The sequence below is a fragment of the Manacus vitellinus genome, unplaced genomic scaffold (assembly GCF_001715985.3).
Source record: "Manacus vitellinus isolate BGI_N305 unplaced genomic scaffold, ASM171598v3 scaffold_0_pilon, whole genome shotgun sequence".
Classification (NCBI taxonomy): Eukaryota; Metazoa; Chordata; class Aves; order Passeriformes; family Pipridae; genus Manacus; species Manacus vitellinus.
Window position 1 is genome coordinate 6,736,072 of NW_021938789.1, and position 22,723 is coordinate 6,758,794.

Sequence of the window (22,723 nt, forward strand, 5' to 3'; positions counted from 1 at the left end):
TCCAATCCCAAATATATGCAGGCATTTGGTATTGTAATTAGACATAGTCCTGTTCTCACTGTTTGCCATGTTATTTTTACAGCCCCTAAATTATACCAAGTCTGTTGCATTGTTTAACAGTGGTTTAAATAAAACTTAGAGAAGTGAATTAAAACTGATCATAAAATATAAACACTAGCTTTCCCTAGCCCATATATCCACAATTTTGTCCAATATAAACTACTCTCTCAGAGATGAAAACCAAACTATTCCAGCGTGGGAAGACAGGGAGGCTCCCCAAGGTGCACTGTCCACCAGGGCTCTGTGAGCAACAGGATTGCATCTCATTCGTTATGTTAACAGAACTATTTTCAGTGATTCATGGGCATCAATGCCTTAAAGGCTCCTTTTAAGGGTCCAATTCTGAATGCTCTGTGCATGCCTTTTCTATTTGCAGCTAATAGTATTTCTCTATATTGTTCTTCCAACAAAGCAGGGGCTTTTCAGAAAAATGCTGCTTCTCATATTAATGAGATTTTAATGTCTTCAGCTTTTCATATTTCATTACTATATAGTAGTTTTTTAATAGAAAAAAGTAATTTGACAAAAATATTTGCTTTTCAATGAGAGTTTATGTTCATGTTAATGTATATTGCTGATGATTAAAATATGAGATTTAAAAATAAGTAATAAATGAAAATGATTATGTAAACAGTAAAAAAGTGTCTTCTGTAAACACAGACAGATAGCTATAATTTTGAAATCTTCATGACATTTTTATCTTAATTCAGCAGCTTTACCTTTTGACAATTTATCATATTAAATTATCAATTTTTAGTATAAGCTCCTTTTATTGATGTCATGGGTGCTTTTACTTTAGTAGATCAAAGTGATATGATTTCAAAACTATGCCAGTTATTTTGTGTGATATCATTGACTAATTTTTCATAAAAAATTAAGAGTATAAGGTAGCATTTATATTGCTGATTACTAAATTGAGGAGCATTTGATTTGATGGCACTTCAACTGAAATGTATTTCTCAACAGAGAAGTATTTCAATTCTGAATATGTATTGGCGTAGTCAATGCTTAATTGGGAGACTGTATCTTTGAAGCAGAACACCTTTAGCACTGAGGCCTCTCACGTTGTAGAGTGTTTCAATTATTTATGCTTTGCTGAAAATTTCTTTGTATTGAAAATATTGAGAGTTGATATAAGTCTGAAACCTTTTGATTCATGCATTAGACACTTTACATTTAAATGGCAAGGAGTTTTCTGTGGGGTATATGGGTGTTCTCATGGCAGGGAATAGTTTTGTTTTAACTCCTGCTGGATTTTGAGGGGCAAATCCCATCTGTTTCCTGTCTGGCCTCAATCTCTGTTGTCTCTAATGATTTTGAGTGCTTTAAGTGCTGGTCACTGCATGCACAGAGTCAGGTACCATGAGCCCCATCCCTGGCTGGAATCTGCACCAAATGGCTGCTGCACAGGAGCCAGCTTTAGCTCTAATGCTGAGTGTTGCCTTGTTTTTCATCAGGGCCCTTCCCTCTGGCCATGTGGGCAAACAAAGCCCCTCACCAGCCCTTGACTTCTGCAGCCTCGGACAACCAGTGGAGCCATTCGCTGTTTGCTTTGGTACCCTCGTGGACGAGGAAGATTTTGTTCAAACGGGAGTCAGATCTTAACCACCAGCTGGTCAGTAAAAGATGGTTTGCCACTTTTAATGTTTGTAAAGACTGTAGCAATCCTATAAAAAGTGAATGTTGCTGCGAATTTACTATCCAATTAGTGTATTTCTGATTCTGTCTCAGATGATTACGTTCATTTGAGATGACACCAGCAACACCAACTAGTTGTGAGACTTCCAAAGAATTACTGTGACAGGCACAGCTATGTGATTGCTGCATAAATTCCGATAGACACTTGGTAAATTAAAAGGGTCTGTATAGTCTGATGAAAAGTTTGTGCATAGTGTATTTTGTTAGGGAATTTTTTGAATTTGATAGCCAAAAGATGAATATATCAATTAATATTCTAGTAGTTACTTGTGGGAATAAGTAGTTCCTAAAAAAGTGCACTAGAAAAAAGGATAACTATTGCGATAAAAAACCTCTTAAATTTGAAGACGATTGGTACCTTTAAATTTTCTAAAAATAATTTCATTATTTACATAATTTAACTTGTGTTGCAGAATTATAGTATTTTCATACGCTGTTTAGACTTTTCCCCTTTCTCCATAGCTTGAAGATGTTTCCAATATGTCAGTGTCTTCTGAATTTGGAATAACCCTTCAGAAATGTGGTGTGGTAAGTTTTCTTACATTTATCTTGTTAATTTTGTAAGAAGTTTGTACCCAAATGTCCTTTAAAAAGTGTAAACTGAATTGTGCCCATGCTGAGTATTTGGGAGTGTGTGCATTTTGATGGTTAAAAGGTCACACCCTCTGTGAGAGGCACAGTTTTGCAATGCTGATTCAAAATAGAAGTCAGTAAAATCTCTCAGGCTTTAAGGGATTTTAGACTGTGGTCAAAGTAAAAACCTCACAGTCAATTTATAAGACTGTAAATGGACAAATCCCAATGAACTCTAGAATAATCAGCCACAAGGCTGGGTAGAGACAGAGACAAATTTTACAGGATGAGATAAACCTTCTGAGATACTCTCCTGGCCCAACCCTGGGTGTCCTACCTGTGTCAAGTGTGGACTTCTTTCGAAGGATGAGGCACTGAGCCCTGTGATGCCCATTGTGTCTTTGAGCATCCACCACACAGCCACAGAAAAGCCATTGTGTCATAGTCTGCATATTCAGTGGGACTCACCTATAGCACAGTATTTAATGAAAAAAAAGTTTCATTTGACTCGTGTAAATACTTAAGAAGAGCAAAGACCTCCTTGCTATAAGAAACTTTTTAACCTTCCATTCTACTTTTACTTTATGTGGCATAAGTTGAAAGATGTACCTAGACTGTTACTTTTCCTTTCTTTTTTTTTTCCCTTTTTTTTTACACTGAATGAAGCAAGTCTGAATTTTTGTAATTACAGACAGTTTATCTTATCTATCCCTTGGAGACAGAAAGTGCCTCCAACTTGAAGATCAATCTGAATTCAGCCACTGAGGTGCTGCATATGAGGGTAGAGGATTCAGTAACCAGTACAGAAGAGGTGACATTATAACCTGCACCAGATCATTTGCATAGAGAAGAATAAATATGAATCACATCTTGTGGCACTAATTACCTATAATGTTGTTATTGAAATGACAGCATAATTAATGAGGCTGAACAGTGAGCAATAACACAGAATATTCTGCTTTTCTGGCTGTAGATTCCCAATTTTTATACCAGAGCCTCTCAGAAGAACAGTTTGAGATAGTTGCATGTTGTTTCTTTTTGCTGTTCACAGCACAGCCTTACACAGGCTCATGAAAAATTACAAAATCCTGCTGTACAAAAATCAAAGGTCATCTGTTGTAGATGCTGAGATTAGCAGAAAATATTTTTGCAGTGCTATTAGTTGTAAATTACTGAAAATGATATAATTATATGTGATTGTCTTCCACCTTCAACTGCAGTTCATTTTATTTTCCTTGGCTTACCTTGTCATATACTTCAATCCTAATTCATCTGAACAGATGCTTTCATGCTAAGAGACAGACTGGCTTATGCTGGTGTTTAGCTGTTTTAGATGGAAAAAAGTGAATTTTGCACATTTTCCTCCTTCTACCATTTGTGAATTGGAGATTATCAATGACTTTTTTCCCCTCCTTTTCTGTTTCTAGTTCGTTCATCTGACTTATTCCTAACAAAGATCCGTCATTCCTTTCAACTTCCATGGAAATTCCTTCCTCCTTTCTTTCTCCTGTCACATCCGTGCTCTTTCACTCCACTCTCCCAAGTACTTAAGTGACATCTCTTGCAGCGGGTGATGACACAGATGATGCACATCAGCAGCAGAGAGAAAAGCAGAGAGTAGGTGCTTATGCATTGTGAGTGACTGCCATTGGGTTTGGTCCTCTATATGGTTGAGAGCCTAACCATCTGCTCCAAAAGCAGGAAAAAAACATCTTCAGGCAAATTAGAAGAGCGACTTAAAGAAGATAGCCAGTGGTCGCTGATGCCAGTAGAAGTGGTGTATGGAGGAGTTCTTCCTAGGAGCAGTCAAACCTGAGAGCTTACCTGTTGCTTGAATCTCATCTGCTGCTTTTCAGGGAAAAAAATATGTAAATTCTTTCAACCCCTTTGCAATTTAGCTTAAGTCTGACAGCCAGTCAAAAATAAAGAGTGACAACCATGTTTTAATATTAATCAGACATGCAACAAATGTGGTTTTTTTGGCCACCTGAGGAAGATTGTGGTAGAAGATAGGCAGTATGATTGAGACTCCTCTGAAGGGTGGCTTTGTTTAACCCGTAAATTAAGAATTTTATTAAATGAAAATTGAAGAGAAAATGCAAGATTGCTCACACAGTTGCTCGCTCACTGCCCCACCAGCAGAATTGAGGAGAGAATCGGAAGAGTAAGAGCTGGAAAACTCATGGATTGAGATAAAGACAGTTTAGCACAGAAAGCAAAAGCCACGCACACAAGTAAAGCAAAACAAAGAATTAATTCACTGCTTCCCATGGGCAGGCAGGTGTTCAGCCATCCCCAGGAGAGCAGGGCCCCATCACACATAACAGTGACTTGGGAAGACAAACACCATCACTCCAAACATCCCTCATTGTTCCTTCTTTCCCCCAATTCATATACTGAGCATGATGTTGTGTGGTCTGGAATATCCCTTTGGTCAGCTGGGGTCAGCTGTCCTGGCTGTGTCCCTTCCCAACTTCCCATGCACCCACAACTTCCTTGCCAGTGTGGCAGTGTGGAATGCAGAAAATGTCTTAGCTCTTTGTAAGCCCTGCTCAGCAATAATGAAAACATCCCTATATTATCAACCCTATGTTCAGCACAAGTCCAAAATGTAGCCCCGTACCAGCCACTGTGAAGAAAATTAACTGTACCTCAGCTAAAACCAGCACATAGAAGGCAATTTAGAAGGTGAGAGGTCAATAAGCAACTCTGCGCTCAAAGTAATTTCATTTAGAGGGTATAATTGCTCAGTAAGACTTAAGGGCATAATGGAATAAATAAATAAAATGACATGACTGCATGTTGCTAGAGGTTGGTGATCAGCCTATGACCTTCACCACTGGCTGGAAGCAGAGCCATAAACTTCCAAGTCCACTGGTGGCTCCATCTGCCCTCACATGGGAAGGGCGAGTCAAGACAGGGTGTCTTTCAGAGAGAGTGGTTGCTGTGAAAAAAAGGGAAATAGAGACCAACACTGCATGGAGAGAATGAATTTGCAGTGAGGGCAGCTTGGAAAAGAAATATCCTCATGGTACAAAAGTTCAAAGTTAAGAATTTTTCAGACTGTAGTTATAAAGATATGATCCAGTTTTGTTGTATGAGGTATCATGGGGTTACTTAGATTCTTGATTACCCTTCTGGTTCTGCATGAGCTGGGTTTCCAACTTCTGGCTTTCTGCCACTTTGTCTCCAAGCAACAGCTTGGCATACCAAAGATTAAAATCTCTGTGGGAGTTTGAGATCAAGCTGAGTGTAGTTTCATGTGCAGGTCACTCAGAATGCCTTTAGAAAATAAGTTTCCACGTATAATGAAGTTTTATTTGTAATCAAGACTACAAATTTTGCTGTTAGGATGCACATAAGAGCTGTTTTGCACCATTAATACTAATATTTCCTGTTTTCAGGTGGATGTTGAGCATGACCCTCAAACTGCATACATTACACTTGTGATTAATAACACCAACACATTGCTCTCAACAAACATTACAGATCTTATCCTCCTGGACAACATCACTGGTCTACGCATTCAAAAAACCAGTGGGAATACGACCACAGATGGTGTACAGATTTATAGGAAAAGATTCTTGCAAGGTAAGGAAATCTGCAGGGAAGTATCCCTGACTAAACATGTGGAAGAGCATCTGTTCAAATCACAATATTTATTTATTTGTGGTGGTTTAAATTCTTTGATTATTAATAGAGGTGAAAAACTGGGAAAGGTTTTGAGCTGCAGTTTCCAATTCTGTTAACTCACAATTTGACTCCCACCTTTGATTTGCTTCCAATCTAACAGGCACAGAAGTGGGCCCTTGTTCCTGTAAAAGTTGCTGCCATCAAAATGAAAGAGTTTTTTATGACTGTATTTGTTCATTTTGGATATTTTTAAAAGCTTCTGCACAAGCCATTTTAATCATATATTGAGTCTTCTTTAGCCAAGTGTGGCAGGTTGGCTTGCTGAGATATTGAGGTGCATTGGAATTGCAAAGGGCCATGCAAGCAAGGAAGATGATTCATTAGAAATAAGGCAGCTCTTCTCAGTATCTGTTCTTTCCAAACTGAGCAAGTAATACAGAGAGAAACTTGTTCCAGTCTTGATGTCAGTCTGCTCCTGTGGTAGCAGTCGAATCAGTGCACATGCATAAAATTTTACCTTTCTTGATTTCTTCATCTCCTTCTTCTTAAGCACAAGAACATCAAAAATTAGCAGCTTGCTTTTGATGGTAATGATATTTCTCTTGGAGCTTCAGAAGAGTTCGCTGGCACCTGTTTATGATTGAAGAATCTATGGTTATGATAGTTTTATGGCAAAAGATTTCCAAATAGATAAGGGAAATGAGAAGACTTGGGGCTGCTGTCTGATTGCAAATGAGTAGCCAGGCTCCATTTTTAATAACAACAGTGTGAGTAGTGGTACTGATTACAGGGCTGGTCGTTTTGAAAATGTCACAAAATTGCTGGCTCTCAACAGAGATTCCCAAGAAACAATGGCCCCTGAGAAAGAATTAAAAAATGGCTTGCAGAGCTGATCTAGTAAGCTAAGTTGGAGCCATTATTTAATTTATTTATAATTACTGAATCTGGAACTGAAGCTAGCTTTTCCAGCCCATATACATTGTACAAATCAGCATCAAAAATAGTGCAGTGGAAGAAAATCCGGCAGAACAGATTTCTGCATAGTTTGAGGTTTGGTCATTACTGTGTTAATTCTGAAGTCAGCCCATACCTTGCCACTAGGGCTGGATAGAAGGGCTATTCCTACACTGGCCTATGTATTGTTGTGCTGAATGTTAGCCATAATAATTTTTCAGTACTGCAGTGCACCATGCATCAAAATTCAGCTGAAATCTGTCTGATTTCTCTGTGGTTTCAACAGGAGGAGAACCAGCCAGTTAGTGGTTTTAATGTAGGCTCTCTGCTTTATTATAAAAAATATTTGTAAATACATCACATTGAGTTTTAGTATCAAAAAATGATGCTTTTCAGCAGATTGTGGCATCATTTAATGCAATTTACAGATCCTGGGCCAAATTTGCTTGGGTTCTTCAAGGCAGCAGTTATTAAGGATGTTGCTGGACTCAGCTGGCCAGGAACTGTCTACTCTGGGTGTGGGACATCTGCTGTGTCAGAAGGGAAAAGCTCCAGTGCTGTCCAAAGCCTTCCCCAGGGATCTTAGAGAAATTTTCGTCAGACAGCAAATCTATCCATATGCCTCCTCTCTGGACTATACTGGTGGGCTCTGGCTGCCTCCTCTGCTGAATTCCCTTGCAGTCAGTGTTCCAAGTTTATTGCAGCTTGGTTCCTAGGAGAGCACTTTTGCTGGCAAGGAAGCACAGTCTGAAAAGCTCCTCAAATGTTTTATTTATATTGAACTTTCTTTTCAAATTTGCCAAGCATCTCTAACTGCAGCTGAGCTCAGCTGGGTACTCAGCTCTTCTGAGATTGACCCCATTTTCTTGCATGAAAGAAGACATGCAACTGTACTGGGTTGTTTTCAAATCAGTTAGCTCCTGTTCTGTGTAAGAAAATGCAGACACAATTACTTAGAGGCCACCACTGCACTGGCAGATGTACCTCACCTGCGTAATCTATACGATTGGCTTTTTTTCTCTGGTTTAAAAGGTGGAGAACACTTTGTAATCAACTACTCTGCACTTCTTGATGCAAAAGAAATGTGGGATGGCAGGATCTTGACACTGCCTGCAAAGCTAACTTTCAGCAGTTCATCACAGGTATTCCCTTCACAATTTTATTTTGCTCTTCACAGTTTTTGTTCTTGTCTGCCTAACGAAATGAAGTTCTTAGGAGAAGTTCTGATTGTTTACCATGAATTTATAAATACTTTGTGATATTTATAAATATAAAAATTTATAAACATGAGTTATTCTTCACAACTTAGGAGGTCATAGACCTTCTTAAGTAAATTTGGGTTGTCTGTTGTCCTGTAGCTTTTTTTCTACTTTTTATATTTCTTTCCAGTTTATCTATGTATCCTGGAAATAGGTGTCCTCCACATACTTATGTATCTATTCCTGTAGTCTATGAGAGACTGAAAGTTTTGGAGGAAAAAGTCTCCAATGTGCATGAGAGTGGTACTAGAGTAGCAGAAAGGAAGACTTCAAACAGGGAACATAAGAGTAAAAACATATGCACTGACTATGGCTCCTGTTCTGGGCATTTTCAATCAACCCAGATCTTATAGGCACAGAAAAATGTAATACTGTGTACATTGGGATATGCATCTGTGTGATGAGAAGGGGAGTGTATCCCACAGAGCAGCTGCTTCCATGTGTGTTAATGTTACCCCTAAGTACACTGCATTTTCCTATCAGATTTATCTTAGCTTTATGCTTAATGAGAAGTATAGCTTATCTTCTAAGGAGAGGCTTTTCTAGAGACTCCAGGCTATTTGCCAGTGGATTCTGCTCTTATTTTTCTTAATACAGGTAATTTTTTTATATCTCTCAGAATAAAACACATCTCGTATCGTTGACAGCATCGTTCACCATAACTGAAGAAAAAAAGACCAAGGTAAATCCTGTGATTTAGTATTATGTTGACTCTCCTGCTTATACTTCTGGACAATCTAAACTAAATCCTAGGAGCTAAGGAGGTACTGATGTACTTATGTCTCATCACTCAGCTATTGGCTATTAATTATACACAAGTTCGGTCTTCTCAGATTTTTAAGAGGAAGAAAACAGGACTCAATATAAGGGGTCTTTTTTTGTCTTGAAACAGCAATATTTAATACAGAAAATTTAAAGATTCCATTATACTCCTTGCCATGTTTTTTCATTTGAAGAATTGTACAGGCACAGAAAACTCCAGTGAGGAATATGCTCACCTGCTCCTGTGCATAGCCACCATGAGAAAGCTTTTTGTCTTTACAAAAGGCTGAGGTTATCCTCCACCTCTTGAGAAGAGGTTTCTCTATGATGCTGCTGCACAAGCCTTAGAAATAAAACTGCAGTAAGAGTGGCAAACTTAATGTTTGCCTTTCATTTTTTTGGAATAAGTAGTGTATTTGGAGATTGTGCACAGGGGCTTCTTTTTCCAATATTCTCTTCTGCTGGGGATCTTTGCCTTCTCAGCTTCTATTATTGTAACAGATGTATTTCCAGACTTGGCTTTCTCATAATTGAAGATCAAGTGCCCATTCTGTTAAAATGAAAGCCATAATTAAATATGATATAAAGTAAAATTATACATAAGCTAGAGAATTCATTCTTGGATAAAGATCTAGCAATATTTAAAAGGATTGGACATTTTTATAGCTAAGAATTACCCATTGAATTGCCATAAATGTATCTTTTGGAAACTCTTATTCTTAAAGGTGTAAGCCATGCAGTAGCTGACTGGCTTATAAAAATAGCTTCATGAATGGTGTTCTGTAAAGTTCGGTGTGAATTGATCTGCAGCAGTTGGTGATGTCTAAGCTAGGACTGTAAGGTACATTGGTCTCAGCACACCATGGAAATTTCTGCAATCTGTTACGATATGTAAAACCTTTTTGGTGTGTTTGGGTTTTTTCCCAACTTGAACTTGATAGTTAGACCTCTAAAAGTTCTTAGGGACTATTCTATCAGTGGGTAAAGTTAGCTCAGCTGCATTTGAACTTAGTAAATGAACAGATTTTGTAATTAAAATGTGTGGTAAAGGTGTATGGAAAATACTGTAAATTTTTGGAAAATAAAGCTCAGAAATTATGGAACGTACCACATTTCACATGCATAGTATTTGGCTTTGGGCTGTGGCCAAGCATAAGGTGTTTCAGAATGAAATCAGTTTGTGCAAGGAAATTAGGATTAAGTGAAAAAGGTGTGACATATTGTATTTCATTCATCTCTTCAGCTGTCAAAAATGCTCTCCATCTCAAATTTATTTATTAAAAATCACTATTTAGGCCTGTTCATGGCTATGTTGAAGCCAACACACATATGTGACTAAGTGGATACAAATTGTTGACTTTGGGGATGGAAAATAGAAGAATTAATTACGTGGTCAAGGGAGTGCCATGTTAGGTTGGTCCCATCAGCTTTCACATGGTTTGCTTGCACACTTGGTTACTCTGTTGTTCTTTAAAGTTTTACAAACCCTGTAGATTTCTCTTCCGTGCTGCTGGAAGAAAGGAACTGGTTGCCTGTGACAAGGTAATTTTGTGGGTTATGAAAAAAATATGAGTGTTGCTCATCTGAGTGTCTGTGCCATATGTCTTCCTCTAGTGCTTCAGGGGCTGTGAGTACTGTGTGCCTCTGCCCTTGGCTGGGTGGGTTTGATGCTGAATGGGAAGCTGTAGAGAAAAGGGCAAAGGGAAGTTCTCCCATCGGAGCGTGTGGCATAGGATAGATGACAATTACTTTGATCTGATTTTTGTGAGGCTTGCTTCCCTCAGAATCATGCAAAGCAGTTGGAGCACAGCAGTTTTTGAAAGAAACTTGGGCCTGTAATACCTCTTCCCACTATTAGGATAGCTTTAGAAGTTAGCTTAGGGAATAGCTTTTGAGGCTTACTGGTGTGTCAGTGGTCTGAAGGTTGACCTGCAGGGCCAACACTGGTCCTGCCTTGAGTGGAGACTCTGGCACCTGCCCTGCAGCTTCCTCTGTGGTGCTTTCAGATGGCATTAAGCACCAGCTGTGTTCTCCTCCTGGGCTTTACAGCCCCACAATGACATGGACTGTCCTTCCAGAGCCCATGTTCTTTAAGTATAAAAAACCAAACCATATAAAGAAACTTAAGCATACTTCTGTCAATTAGAGCAATTTTTGATTCTGAGTGTACAATACTGTGAAGTAAACTGTGAATCTTCTTGGAGCTGTGAAACAGTAGGCTGTATTAATGTTTGATGATCTTGATACTGACATCATTGCCTAATTCAACTAAAAACATGTTGAAATCAATGAGTGCTGAGCAGCTGTACCAGCTTTGAGAAGCTGAACCTGTGAAACAAAGTCTGACATGAAGCAGTTCCTGTCAGTTAGAGATAAGACAGATTATCAGTGTACAAAAACATCAGAGAAAGAAAAAATAGGCAGTAAAGGATAAAATTTGCTATTAAATTGGAATAAACCTTTCTTAAATTTTAGACCATATTTGATTATTGCTTCCTATGCAGAATTACCATTGACTCCATGGAATACTGTCAGATTTCTGCTCCAAGAGATGACCCACCCATCTTTCAAGCAACATGTAAATTATTTACAGTTCCTAACCCCAGCAGAGTGATTAGGCTTTGGTGAAACATTATACTAATAGCTGTGCTATGTTTTTCATCCAGAGATCTCATAGAACTAAACAAACACTAAATTAACTTTTGCTACATGGAGCATGAAGTAAAAATTAATTTTTAATGCAATTCAATTTAAAGATTAAGTTAAGAGCTAAAGTAAAGGCCTACAAAGTTGTTATCTGACTCACTGTTCCAGTGCTCCTGCTACTCTTTTCTGACTCAGGCTAATGCAGAAGCTGCAAGGGTGCATATAGATTGGGTGGGTTTGTGAACTGCCAGTTACATGTTTATCTTGAACTCATATTGGTACTTTTTCCCTGTGGTCAGTTTTATTGAATCAAGAAATGGCCATTAGTTAAAGGTAACCAGCATCTGACTGACTTTCAGAGCCTCTGAGCAACATCAAATGACATTAATTTCAAAAAGACTTAGAAGAGTTTGGTGACTCTGGAAACAGGCTGTTAAGTATTGGACACCCGAAAGTCACAGCACATAAAATTTGATCTGTGGGAGTTTTGTTGCTTAGAGTTACACAGGAATTTGGAATGTAACAAACCATGCTGACTTTGAAACCTGTGGAAAATACATTTTTGTTTGAAAATATTCATTCAAATGTAGTGATTAGATAACATAATACTGAGAAACCCTGAAGTTGTGTGAAGCCATTTAAAAATAATTTACTATGTTTCTTACAGTTATAATCTTGGAATTAGTTATGATCTGATCTTTATATGTATTTAAAAGGTACTTTTAATGTAATTTTTATGATATGGTCTTTTAATTTCAGATTATGTACAGCCATGCCATCACTGCTTCAGGGTTCTTCATCGCTTTTTTCATTTCCCTTGTATTGACATGTGCTGTTTTTCTCATCATTTACCGAACCCAAATATTAAAATGGAGTTTCTGTAGTAAAAACCAGGTGAGTCATACTGTGTATGAGGGTTTATTTAATTTTCATCAGTCATATCTGATGATATAACTTGCTAGCTAAAACAGATTGTCTGAAGAGTTTTTTAAGATAAATAAAAAGCCACCAAGTGGTGGATTTGCTTCACAGGTAATGTAGTCTCTACAACCTGTATTCTTTAGCACAATCAGATTTAGAGGTGAATATAAGAATGATAACCTGATAAAAACAACTGCTGTCAGTACTTGGGTGTTAGTTCTAGATTGCAGGGAGATGACCCTTTGGCTATTAACTTCCTTTCATTTCCTTTCCTTCTCTCCATCCCTCAAAATTAGAGGCACAATGTCTCTGGGTTATAAACAGTTGCCAAGGGGATAGACAACTTGCCTTGAGCATAGCAGAATTGGGTACAATTTTTTTTCTATTTTTATTATCAGGAATAGAGATTTGAATTTTGGTTTCTTAGTTCGTTGGATGTGCTTTAATCTCTTGAGTGATTAAGCGAAACAGACGGGTTTGGAGATGGAGCATTTTCAGTGTTCTTTATCCAAGCTCTGCCTGTTTGGAGAAAGTATTTCAGTACGTACTGGAACAGAGAGCGAAAATACAGAATCTGATAAATATTAATCAAGTTGGCCCAAATCCAGCCCTTGCTTCTATTAATTATTTTTGAATTTATGTAAAGTAGAGCAACTTCAATGGGAGGGAGCTAGAGACCTCAGTCATAATATTACCATGATGGGAGCAGTCCTCTAAGAGAGGTGTGCTGAGAGGTTTGAACCCCTCATCTGCCCAGACAGTGGTGGATCTCTCATCCCTCTGGACTGACCAGAGTAGCTCACAAATCACTTGAAGCCTTATTTTCTGTGGTTGAAAGTTACACCGTCAATGTTTTATTTATGATATGTCTGAAAAGTTAATCTCTTAAAATGAAAAGGATGTGACTTCCTTCATTTTACAGAAGAAACTGTGATAATGAAGTAGTAAAACAGGTCCGGCTTGGTCCTAGCAGCAGACATTTATAGTGGGGTTTTTGTATAGTAATTTTATTAACCCTCAGTCTGAAGGGCATCTCTGCGAACTGAGTCACGTTATGCACAGAATTAGTTTTTCATGCTGTTCACTCATAACGCTGTAATCTTACCATATATAATTTGTGTATCACAGCAATTTTTAAAAAAAATTACCCTAGGAAGTTCATAGTGGAAGGTAACTTCCTAGACAACTTTCACAAGTGTTCTGTGTTCTCCATTTGTTTCTTTACTTGTATTCCAGATCAGTTATATACTAAAAAAGATCAGCCTGAAACAAAAGTCGTATATTTGATTTCAGATACATATCTGAGTTGCACAACCTCTTTACACCCTCTCCAGCTCTTCAGAGTGATGATAAGTAGTAACCCTCTCACCCATAGATAAACTGCAACAAAATTAGATCAATTACTCATTATAATTTTTTTTCCTACTTTCTCTTTTTTTGTTGTTTTTTTAGGAGATACAGCATGAACTCAGCCAAAATCACAAACTGGAGCATTCTCAGTTTAATTCAGGTGATCTCTTCAGTGAAGATATAATTATGAATGACCAAATCATCGATATTCTGTCCTTTGAAGAACCTGGCAATATGCTTCGGGCTTTAGAAGAGTAAGAATTCACTGCTATTACATCATATTTATTACATTTATCATCAGTCAAATCTTTGATTTGCTTATGTGCTCTTTATTGGTTTTTTTTATATAGTGTCTGTTTACACGTATTGCTGCAGTACCTTAGGCTTTTGAACTTTTAAACAACCAACTGTGGGAACTGAAAATTATTATATTCATATTGCTTAACCTGTAGAAGTCACAACTCCATCTAGGCCTTAGACATGCAAGACTTCCAATCCAAATGAACATCTAGTTTTGTCTCTGTGGTTCACTAAGTAAAGGGAAACCTTTCTGTGTACAAAGAAATGTTGAAATGTTGTGTTCTACTCTTGCTGAGCACATTCTGCTTTCAAATGGATGGCTTTTGTCCTAGAAAGGAGAGCCCCTGCTGGGTGCCTGCATTACTGTTCAGCAGCGTATTTTGGAAGTACCTGGAGTCTAAGGTGTGACAGTTTGTAGGGCTGACAGAAAGACACCACGTACCTGTAATCAGTGGGACCACTCGGTAGAGCAGGGAAACTCTCTTGATATTGCTGAAAGGCCAGTCAGGGCTGTTTGACTTTAGCTGCTGTTAAAGATCATCTGTTCTTCAGCTGAATTTGATAAAAAGGTCTAATGTGAGGACAAGTGGATGTTGTTTATTCAGTATTACCATTAGCTCCTGGTAAGTGTGTGAAAGGCAGTATTATGCAACTATAAAATCTGTAGAAGCTGAAAAGTTACAGGACTATGGATGTAATTTTGTTTCTTAAAGGGTAACTAACAGCATTATTATTTCCTGTCTTTTCTTGATAATTGGGTACTTACCTCTGTAAATTGCACATTGGTCCTTGCTTTTATAGCAACTCAGGCTTTGAGAAGACTTATCCTGAAAATCATTATGTGAATATTAAGAAGAATAGGATCAAATACTTTTTAAAATCACTTTAGTATTAATTTATTTCAGGGATAGTTAGGATCTATATAGGTTGAAAAAAAAAAGCTGGACTATATTCAGATACATTATGGATTAGAAAGGTAAATATTCTCACAAACCTTTGGATAGGTTTATTTTTATAACAGAATTATTTCTGTACCTATAAAACAGGATTCATATCTTAGGTATGTCCAGGGGCTAAAGTTTTTTAATATTCTTATGAAGCTTGTGCGTGTGTATCTTTCTTCCTTTTCTTTCCTCACAGTTTCTGTTTTCTTTACCTCTGAGTATGTAGAACATTGCAGTGAATAAAGTAGTTACTCATTAGCAAACACTCACTAACCTTCTTCACCTTCTGAACTATCTTCTCCTTCTTCCAGGATGAGGATAGTAGACAGACCACAAAGGTATTCAGAGTTACAATGATTCCTGCTGTGAAAGGTGATTGAAATGGTGATAGACATTGTTGTGAATGGCTCAGATCAGCCTCTACCGGTCAGGAGCAGGTGCTTTCTAATTCTATTTAGATTATCTCATTTCATGTAGTTTTAAATCAGACCTTCTGTTTCACTCACTGTTACACAGATACACTTACTGCATTTTTATCTATTCTTTCCCGCTTTTTATTGGCACTCATTGAATATGTGTGTTTAATTACTCCAAACCCATGCCGCTCCTCTCTTACTGGTGGTGCAGTTTATCTGACTGAGAGAGGATCTCTGTAATGTGAATGCCTACACCAGGTTTCCTCGAGTTCCCTGTTTTACTCAGGAGAGTAAAAGAGCATTTGTAGGGTTTGATTATTCTCACCCCTAAGCAGACTTCCAGAAGTTAGTTGTATGGCTGTTGCATCCACTGACCCAAATGCCTGGAGCCTGGGCTGATTAGCTCAGCTATAGGGGTCTGGAGGTGGGTGAGATGAATCCCAGTTCTGCAGGCTGGTTGGCCAAAAAGGCTGGATCAGTACTTTAGTACCTATATTAAAGACATACAATATTTTTTTGCTTTCTTCAGTAGCTTATAATACACTCCTTGTTTTATCTCTCGTTAACACTTTGATATTTAGCTTTGGATGTTTCCTCATCTAATAGTGCTGGTTCCTTATTCATTCTGCAAGTTGGGGCAAAGCAGTCCATTAATTTCTGATCTGTATTACTTAAAAATTTCATTTTAGTGTTGTACTTCTAAACTGTCATACATTATCTAAGTTTTTAGCTGATTCCAAAGACAAATGTAAAATATTGTACAGTTGCCTTAGGAGCTCCTATGACAGCGATGTAGGCTAAAACCAGAATGAAGTAATTCTTCTTATCACTGAATTGCCTGCTTTAAGGATAGTAATTTTTAAAACATAATGGGAAAAAGAAAAATGGTGCATTTTTAAGTTATCAATGGATAATTGCAGTGAATTTGAATGAATTCTGTGCTTTAATGAAATGCCGTCATTTTACTAGTTGTGGTCACAATCAGTTTACATTAGTGAAAATAGTGACAATTGTGACAATAGTGACAAAATGTCACAATTTTGTTTACGTTAGTGACATCCAATAAAATATTTGGGTTTTCAGTAAGGAACAAGGAATGAGGTTTGTTTTGTCTCATAGGAATGGGAGTATACTGAGAATAAAAATTGAGCCTGTATTTTGAACATATTTCTTTAAAGTCATATATATGCCAATATTTTAGCATCTTAATACTTTTTTAAAATTATTATTTTGGGAAGCAAGAGTATAGGGGCTTTTGTTAGGGAGATTTTGATTAGGTATTTTCAGCCAACCAACATCATCTTGCTTGTATGCTAGCTTGGTAATTCCTTCTGCATGTTTTGGTGCAGGTATGTTTCATTTTTGTCTACATAACACACATATAATCTTGCCGACATAATTGATACATTCGTTTGAAATTGCACTGTCATTGTAAACATGGTTGGAATCATACTGGTACAAACGACATAAATACTCAGAAAAGTAAGAGCCACAGGATGTTTTTGTGTTCTTTGCAACATAAAGCTGTGTTATCTTTTAAGAAGTGACAGTGCCAAGTCATTTAGCAGATACTTGGGAGCATGTGTTCAATATTTATGGACAGGGACAGCTTTGGAGTGTAGACAGTTTGTGGTGTCAGGAGGATTGGCTAGAGAACAAAACATACTTTTCCTGTTTCATAAGGAAGCTTCTTGGTTACTGATTTTGTGAGTTTTGTCTTAATAAGGCATGTTCTGGATGAACATTATGCAGCAAAATAACTTGGCTTTTATTCTCAGTAGGTTCCTTGCTGTGTATATTACTGAATGTCGGCCCATGGGCAATGAATGCTAATGAGGGGAAGCTATATGATTTGAATATTTGACGTGCACACTAGAAGATCATGTTCCAAAATGTTGTGTGTCTCTTTTTCTGTATGTCTAGAACAGAATATGAAGAGAGTTGAGCAATTGGGGTTTGTGTCTGATGTGATGAGGTTTGACTATGTTCATAGTCTCACAAGATATAGATATGTTAAAGGCAACTTAATTTCTTTAAATGGCTTTCCACTGCTACGACTTTTCTTTTTAATCTTCATTTTCTACAGCTATGCTTCCTTTAGTTTGTCAGAGCTCTAGCTGAACTTGAACCCCTCTTTGCTGATATACAATATGTACTGCCAATTATATTGGGAAATGAGTAAGTAATATGTGTACATTGCAGCTGATTTTTTCTTGTGGTAGAGGACATTGAGGCCAGCGTACGAGAGAACAGGACCATATTGTCTCCAGGGAGCCTTGACAGGAAAATAAAAACAAATTACTACTATATTAGAAGTTCACTTTTACTTTCAAAATGTAAATTTCTTACTGTACATGCCAATTTGATTTTCTACGGAGCAAATGTGATTTTTTTTAACCCTGGATTGAAATGGAAAGTAAGAATCATAGAACGTTAAGAAGTTGGAAGGGACCTTAAAGATCATCTAGTCCCAATCCCCTGCCATAGGCAGGATCACCTCCCGCTAGACCAGGTTGCTCAAGGCCTTATCCAACCTGAAGTTGAACCGTGTCAGGGTTGGGGTATAAATGATCATATTCTCATAGCAGCTAGACTTGAATATTCCTACACAGAAAATGGTGAGAAAGCGTTACACTCACTATTAGTAAAAAAAAATTGTGGTGCTAAATTTCTGTTTTTGTAACTTTGAAAAAGTGTAATTAAAATTTTGGAATTTTAGAAGGGAGAGCATATTTAGTAATCTGTTTTTGTGAAATGTGTACAATGCGGGAATACGCCTATACATAATAATCACATTGATATAACAATGCACATGGTATAAACTCCAAATCCTGCATTTGTACTTCTGTGTTAGGAATGCTGTTATAAACTTGACAAGTGTGTAAACTATACTTTTTTTTCCATCGGAGAAGCTCAAATGCCTAATATGTGATAAGAGCCTATAGGACAGGGGAACTGAAGAAAGCAAGTAATTTGAAATTAATGAATACTTATCTTTTTTCATCCTAAAAAGTAATTTTTTGTGGATGTTGGCTAACTCTGAAGTGTTCAGAATTACATGGGTCATTTCTGCTGTCCACCCAAAACAATTAGTTTTATCCAGAAAAGAGTCTCCTTTTGAGAATTGTGCTGTGAGTGATGCTTTATTCCATATAATTTTGAAAGAATACTCACCCTGTCTGAGTACATCAGAAGAATCTGAGTAGATCACAGCAAAGTTGGAAGCTCCTCAGGCATTAATGCATAATGCATATAGCCATATTTATTTATGCTTTTGTTAGTATCCAGGCTGAAGTCGGTGCTTTTGACATCAGTGGTAAAATGCATGATGACTTCACTGCAAGCAGGACTGGAGTGTTTCTTACACTCTCTTGGCATAGTCGTTTTTCAGTGGTTGCCACTGAGCTGGAGGCACTTTGTCTGTCTGTCTGTCTGTCCATCCTTCCCTGTTTGCATTCCTCTCTCCATCACGAATTGGTGCAGCTGCTGCACCTTGGGGCTCTGAGTCACTGCTGCAGTGGGAACAGTGGAGACAAACCATCCACAAATGGCCCTAAATTACATGCTTTTTGATAGCATGTGTGTTACGAAGCAATGCTTTTGCAGAAACTGCTACCTCGGAGCTCGAGTCTCCTCTGGATACTGTTGTAATACATATGCTACTAATTGGCAGATGAGAGATGAGCTTTCCTAAAATGACAGGTTATTGTTTTGGTGACAAAATGTTTCTCTCCCTTTTAGACTTCAGAAAGTTGTGTCACAGTAGTTTTTTATCTTTGTGAAGTCAGAATTAGTTTTAAAAATGTGTTTGAAAGCCATTAGTTATTTTTAGGACTGTTAAATTCAGCAGCTGTTAATTCTCCTGTTTAAAAATTCCCTCTGTGGGCCTGTAATTTGAATAATAAGACTTAAAGACACAATTACTTGGTCGTTAATGAGAGGTTTCCTTTTTTTGTATTATGTTGTGTTTTGGGGTTTTTATAAATTAACTGTATTTGCTTTCCTGACCCTAGCTGCTTTCCTGTATTCTTTTATTAGGTCTGTGAAGGACATCTGTTGCATGGGCACTCTCTCTGCTTCTCTGTGTTTGGTAACTGGGATTCTCCCCTTCCGGGTCTTCTCTGACAGATCTGTATATCCTCTTCCTCTTCACGTGAGTGAAAAATCTTTACACTTGCTGTTTACAGTTTCATTTTCTACGTGTCTGTTCACCGTCCCTCGCCCCACCTTTCCTCCCTTTTGTGCCATCTACCTTCTATACTGTCCTCATCCTTTTTTTGCATGCTTTGTCCAACAGGAGCTTTGATCTTTTTCATCAATAGGTTGCCATCAGTTACGAGTGCTTCATTAGCTTTCATGTTTCTATGATGCTGAATATGCTCAGGAAGTGAGGTGAGACCTTTTAAACATCAGTTGCTTTAACAAGCACAGTGCAGAGCATTTAAAGCAACTTATTAAATGTACCTCGGCTTGAGGAGACACAAAGTGTCAGGCTAGAATTTTTTTTCTACATGTCATGAAACATTGCACATTTAATCTGGATGATTGTAAACGTTGTTCTTCTGGTGGACTTGAATTAAACCAAATTAAAGCATTTGGTTTAATATATGTACTTGATTCCTGTGTTGTAGTGACTGCTGGTGTCTAAGACACCAAGACTTCCTCATGCAGCGTGTTAGACCTGCCCTCAGCCTCTCTATTTGAGTAAGAGCTTGAGGCAAGGTTTCTGGTGCATGTGATGAGCTTGTCTCGCTCCTGCTGTGTGGAGATCACAAACCAGAAGCAAAGCACATCACATGGAAGGTAGATTTCAAGTGTTTTTTTAAAGAGACACAACTTTTCTTCAACTGCCACTGAAAAAGGTCTGGCTGCTGTCTTCCAGGATGTGACCTGGGAGAGCTGTGATTTCTAATTACTTTTCTCCATGCTGTTACCCCTGGATTGGTGGAACAGTTCACGTGCTTCTTCTCTTTCATTGCCTTCTTCACAGATGTGCTGTCAGGAAAATGAAGAGTGAGAGTTGCAGGTTATACTGACATGAGCTTTATTACTCTCTTGCTGACACACCAGCATCAGGTGAACTACCCCTATTGCTCCTCCTGCATTTTGCATCATATGGAGTAACTTGGGTACTGTAGTTTTTGTGGGTGAGAGAGAGCACAGGAATCTTGCTCAAAATGAAATCAGGTTGAGTCTATAATGACTTGCAGTAAATAAGAAGAAATGCTGTGGGAAGACTGAGGGAAAGATAATAGGAAATGTTGTGATGATTTTGGCTTTTATTGTTGGGATTACTGCTGAAGAAGACTGAAAAAGTAACAATTAAGGAGATGGCTGAAGAATGGCTTAATCTTTTTTAAAGCATGCTTTAAAAAAACCCTGTATTTGTGATAAGGAATAAGTGATATGTCATGAACTATATATCAGTGTGGTAGAGCTGTGAAGTGTTGCTTTATAGGGAGAAAGAGAATTCAGTCTTTCACATCTCAGTAAGAAAGGGTTAGTAGCTACTGGGATCACCAGCTGTCAGTGCGTGCATGAAGAACAGAAAAACAATGACTAAGGAACTTGTTATTCCACCAAACAAAAAGAGTTGGAGGTTGAAACTAATCAAATTCAAGCAAAGGATGAGGTTACCATTTTCAGGTCTTAGAGAATTTATCTAGTGGAACAATTAATTAAAGTGTTGTTTAGTTCTCTGTTAGGGGATGGTTGAAAACCAGGATGAGATATTTCTCACAGAAAACAGATACGCTTCAATTAAGTCAGAGCTGCTGAACTTAAAGCAGGAAAATAAATCTATGGCTTAGATTTTACAGGCTAGTCATGAATTGGTGAATCTGTGAAGCAAAGCCTTCTATCACTGCCTGACAGTCGTTAGGGAAGTGTTATAGCATAAAGCTCCCATTTTCTGAATCCTTGTTTTTATTTAAATGCATTTGCACAACACTGAAACACTTATTTTTTTCAAGTTGTCATAAAAAAATAGCTTGGTAGTAGCTGGCTGTGTCAGCAAAAGTCCTAGGACTATAAACAAAATGACTTAAAATACACATCTGCACTGCCCATTTAAAGTACTTGCTGTGATGCTTCATCATCCTGTCACCTGTCCTCTGTGGCTGCCCTACTGTCCTGGAGTGAGAAGGACTCTCCCTTAGCAGAGGGAGCAGATCAGCACCCTGGGACACTTGACCATGAACGTAGGTGAATGCCACCCAAGAAGGCTGTGTACCTTCAGGTGGTGTCCTGCAATATCCATCTGTACACACACAACTGGATGGTTGTGTTGTCTTGGGGACATTAGAGCAAATATTAGCTCTTACAGGATCTTCAGATAACTATGAAGAAAGTTTCAGGTGCATGAAATTTCAGTTGCAGGGATTCCTGCTCCTGTATGGAAGGAAGAGGGGGTAAAATGGAGGAGGTTTTGTGCAACCAACCAGCCCTGCAGCAGATCACCAAGATGTATGGCTATCACTAGTGTGTTTCTGTGCTTTTGAAAGACTGCAGCAGGAAAATCTGTTTGTGATAGATTATCACAACTTAAGCTAATGTCTCCTAAATACTTCAAGTGTTTGAGTCATTGTAAGAAAACAATTCCATCCCATTGATTTCTAGATGGGGAAAATACATCTGTTGTGTTAACAGAGGGGAAATGATAGTAATATTTCACTGATTTGGTTAAACTTTATTTGCTTAGATAAGGAAAGTTCAAAAAAAAAGGTGAAGTCTTTCTAGCTTTTCATGCTTTGATATATATCATTCTGAATGTGGTATCATTCCACCCTCTTGCAAATCTTGCCAAGATATTTACTACGGATTTGAAATTTATTCCAAGATTTGTTTGTGGAAAAATTAGACCAATAATTTAGCCTAAGTGAAAAAATGAATGGATTCAAGATCTTAAAAGTGTATTTTGTAGGTCACAAACAAATTCATGTGTATGTAATCCACACACAGAAGCATACAGTGCTGTGTGGTCATGTAATTTGACATATTCGGGCAAAACCCACCTAATTTTCCAATGTTAGATTGATTTCAGAATAGGCAAATATATAGAATTTAGAGTAGTTACATAGTATATGAAATTAGAATAATTATAATTCCAATTTAATTCTAAAATAAATGAGAATGTATTCATGTGCAACATGACATTTATTGCATTTTGTAAACGCCCTTGTATTTCCATCTGGTTTTAATCTCTTTT

General features: G+C 37.7%; 1 protein-coding gene across 7 annotated transcripts in view; it reads left to right on the plus strand.

Annotated features, from left to right (window-relative positions):
• Nucleotides 1–1,533: 1,533 nt before the first annotated feature.
• The window catches only part of EVC2 (EvC ciliary complex subunit 2), a 59,530-nt gene continuing 38,340 nt past the window's right edge, over nucleotides 1,534–22,723 (plus strand). For 3 of the 7 annotated variants that reach the window (XM_018067256.2, XM_018089289.2, XM_018067270.2), the window contains exons 1-7: nucleotides 1,534–1,675; nucleotides 2,221–2,286; nucleotides 5,736–5,922; nucleotides 7,951–8,060; nucleotides 8,797–8,859; nucleotides 12,345–12,479; nucleotides 13,959–14,110. In XM_018067256.2, coding sequence (XP_017922745.2) covers nucleotides 1,535–1,675; nucleotides 2,221–2,286; nucleotides 5,736–5,922; nucleotides 7,951–8,060; nucleotides 8,797–8,859; nucleotides 12,345–12,479; nucleotides 13,959–14,110 — 854 coding nt within the window. In that variant the 5' untranslated portion in view covers nucleotide 1,534. Of the gene's footprint in view, nucleotides 1,676–2,220; nucleotides 2,287–5,735; nucleotides 5,923–7,950; nucleotides 8,061–8,774; nucleotides 8,860–12,344; nucleotides 12,480–13,958; nucleotides 14,111–22,723 lie in introns of those variants that run through there. The other 4 variants (XM_029962876.1, XM_018067263.3, XM_029962862.1 and 1 more) reach the window with 4 other exon arrangements.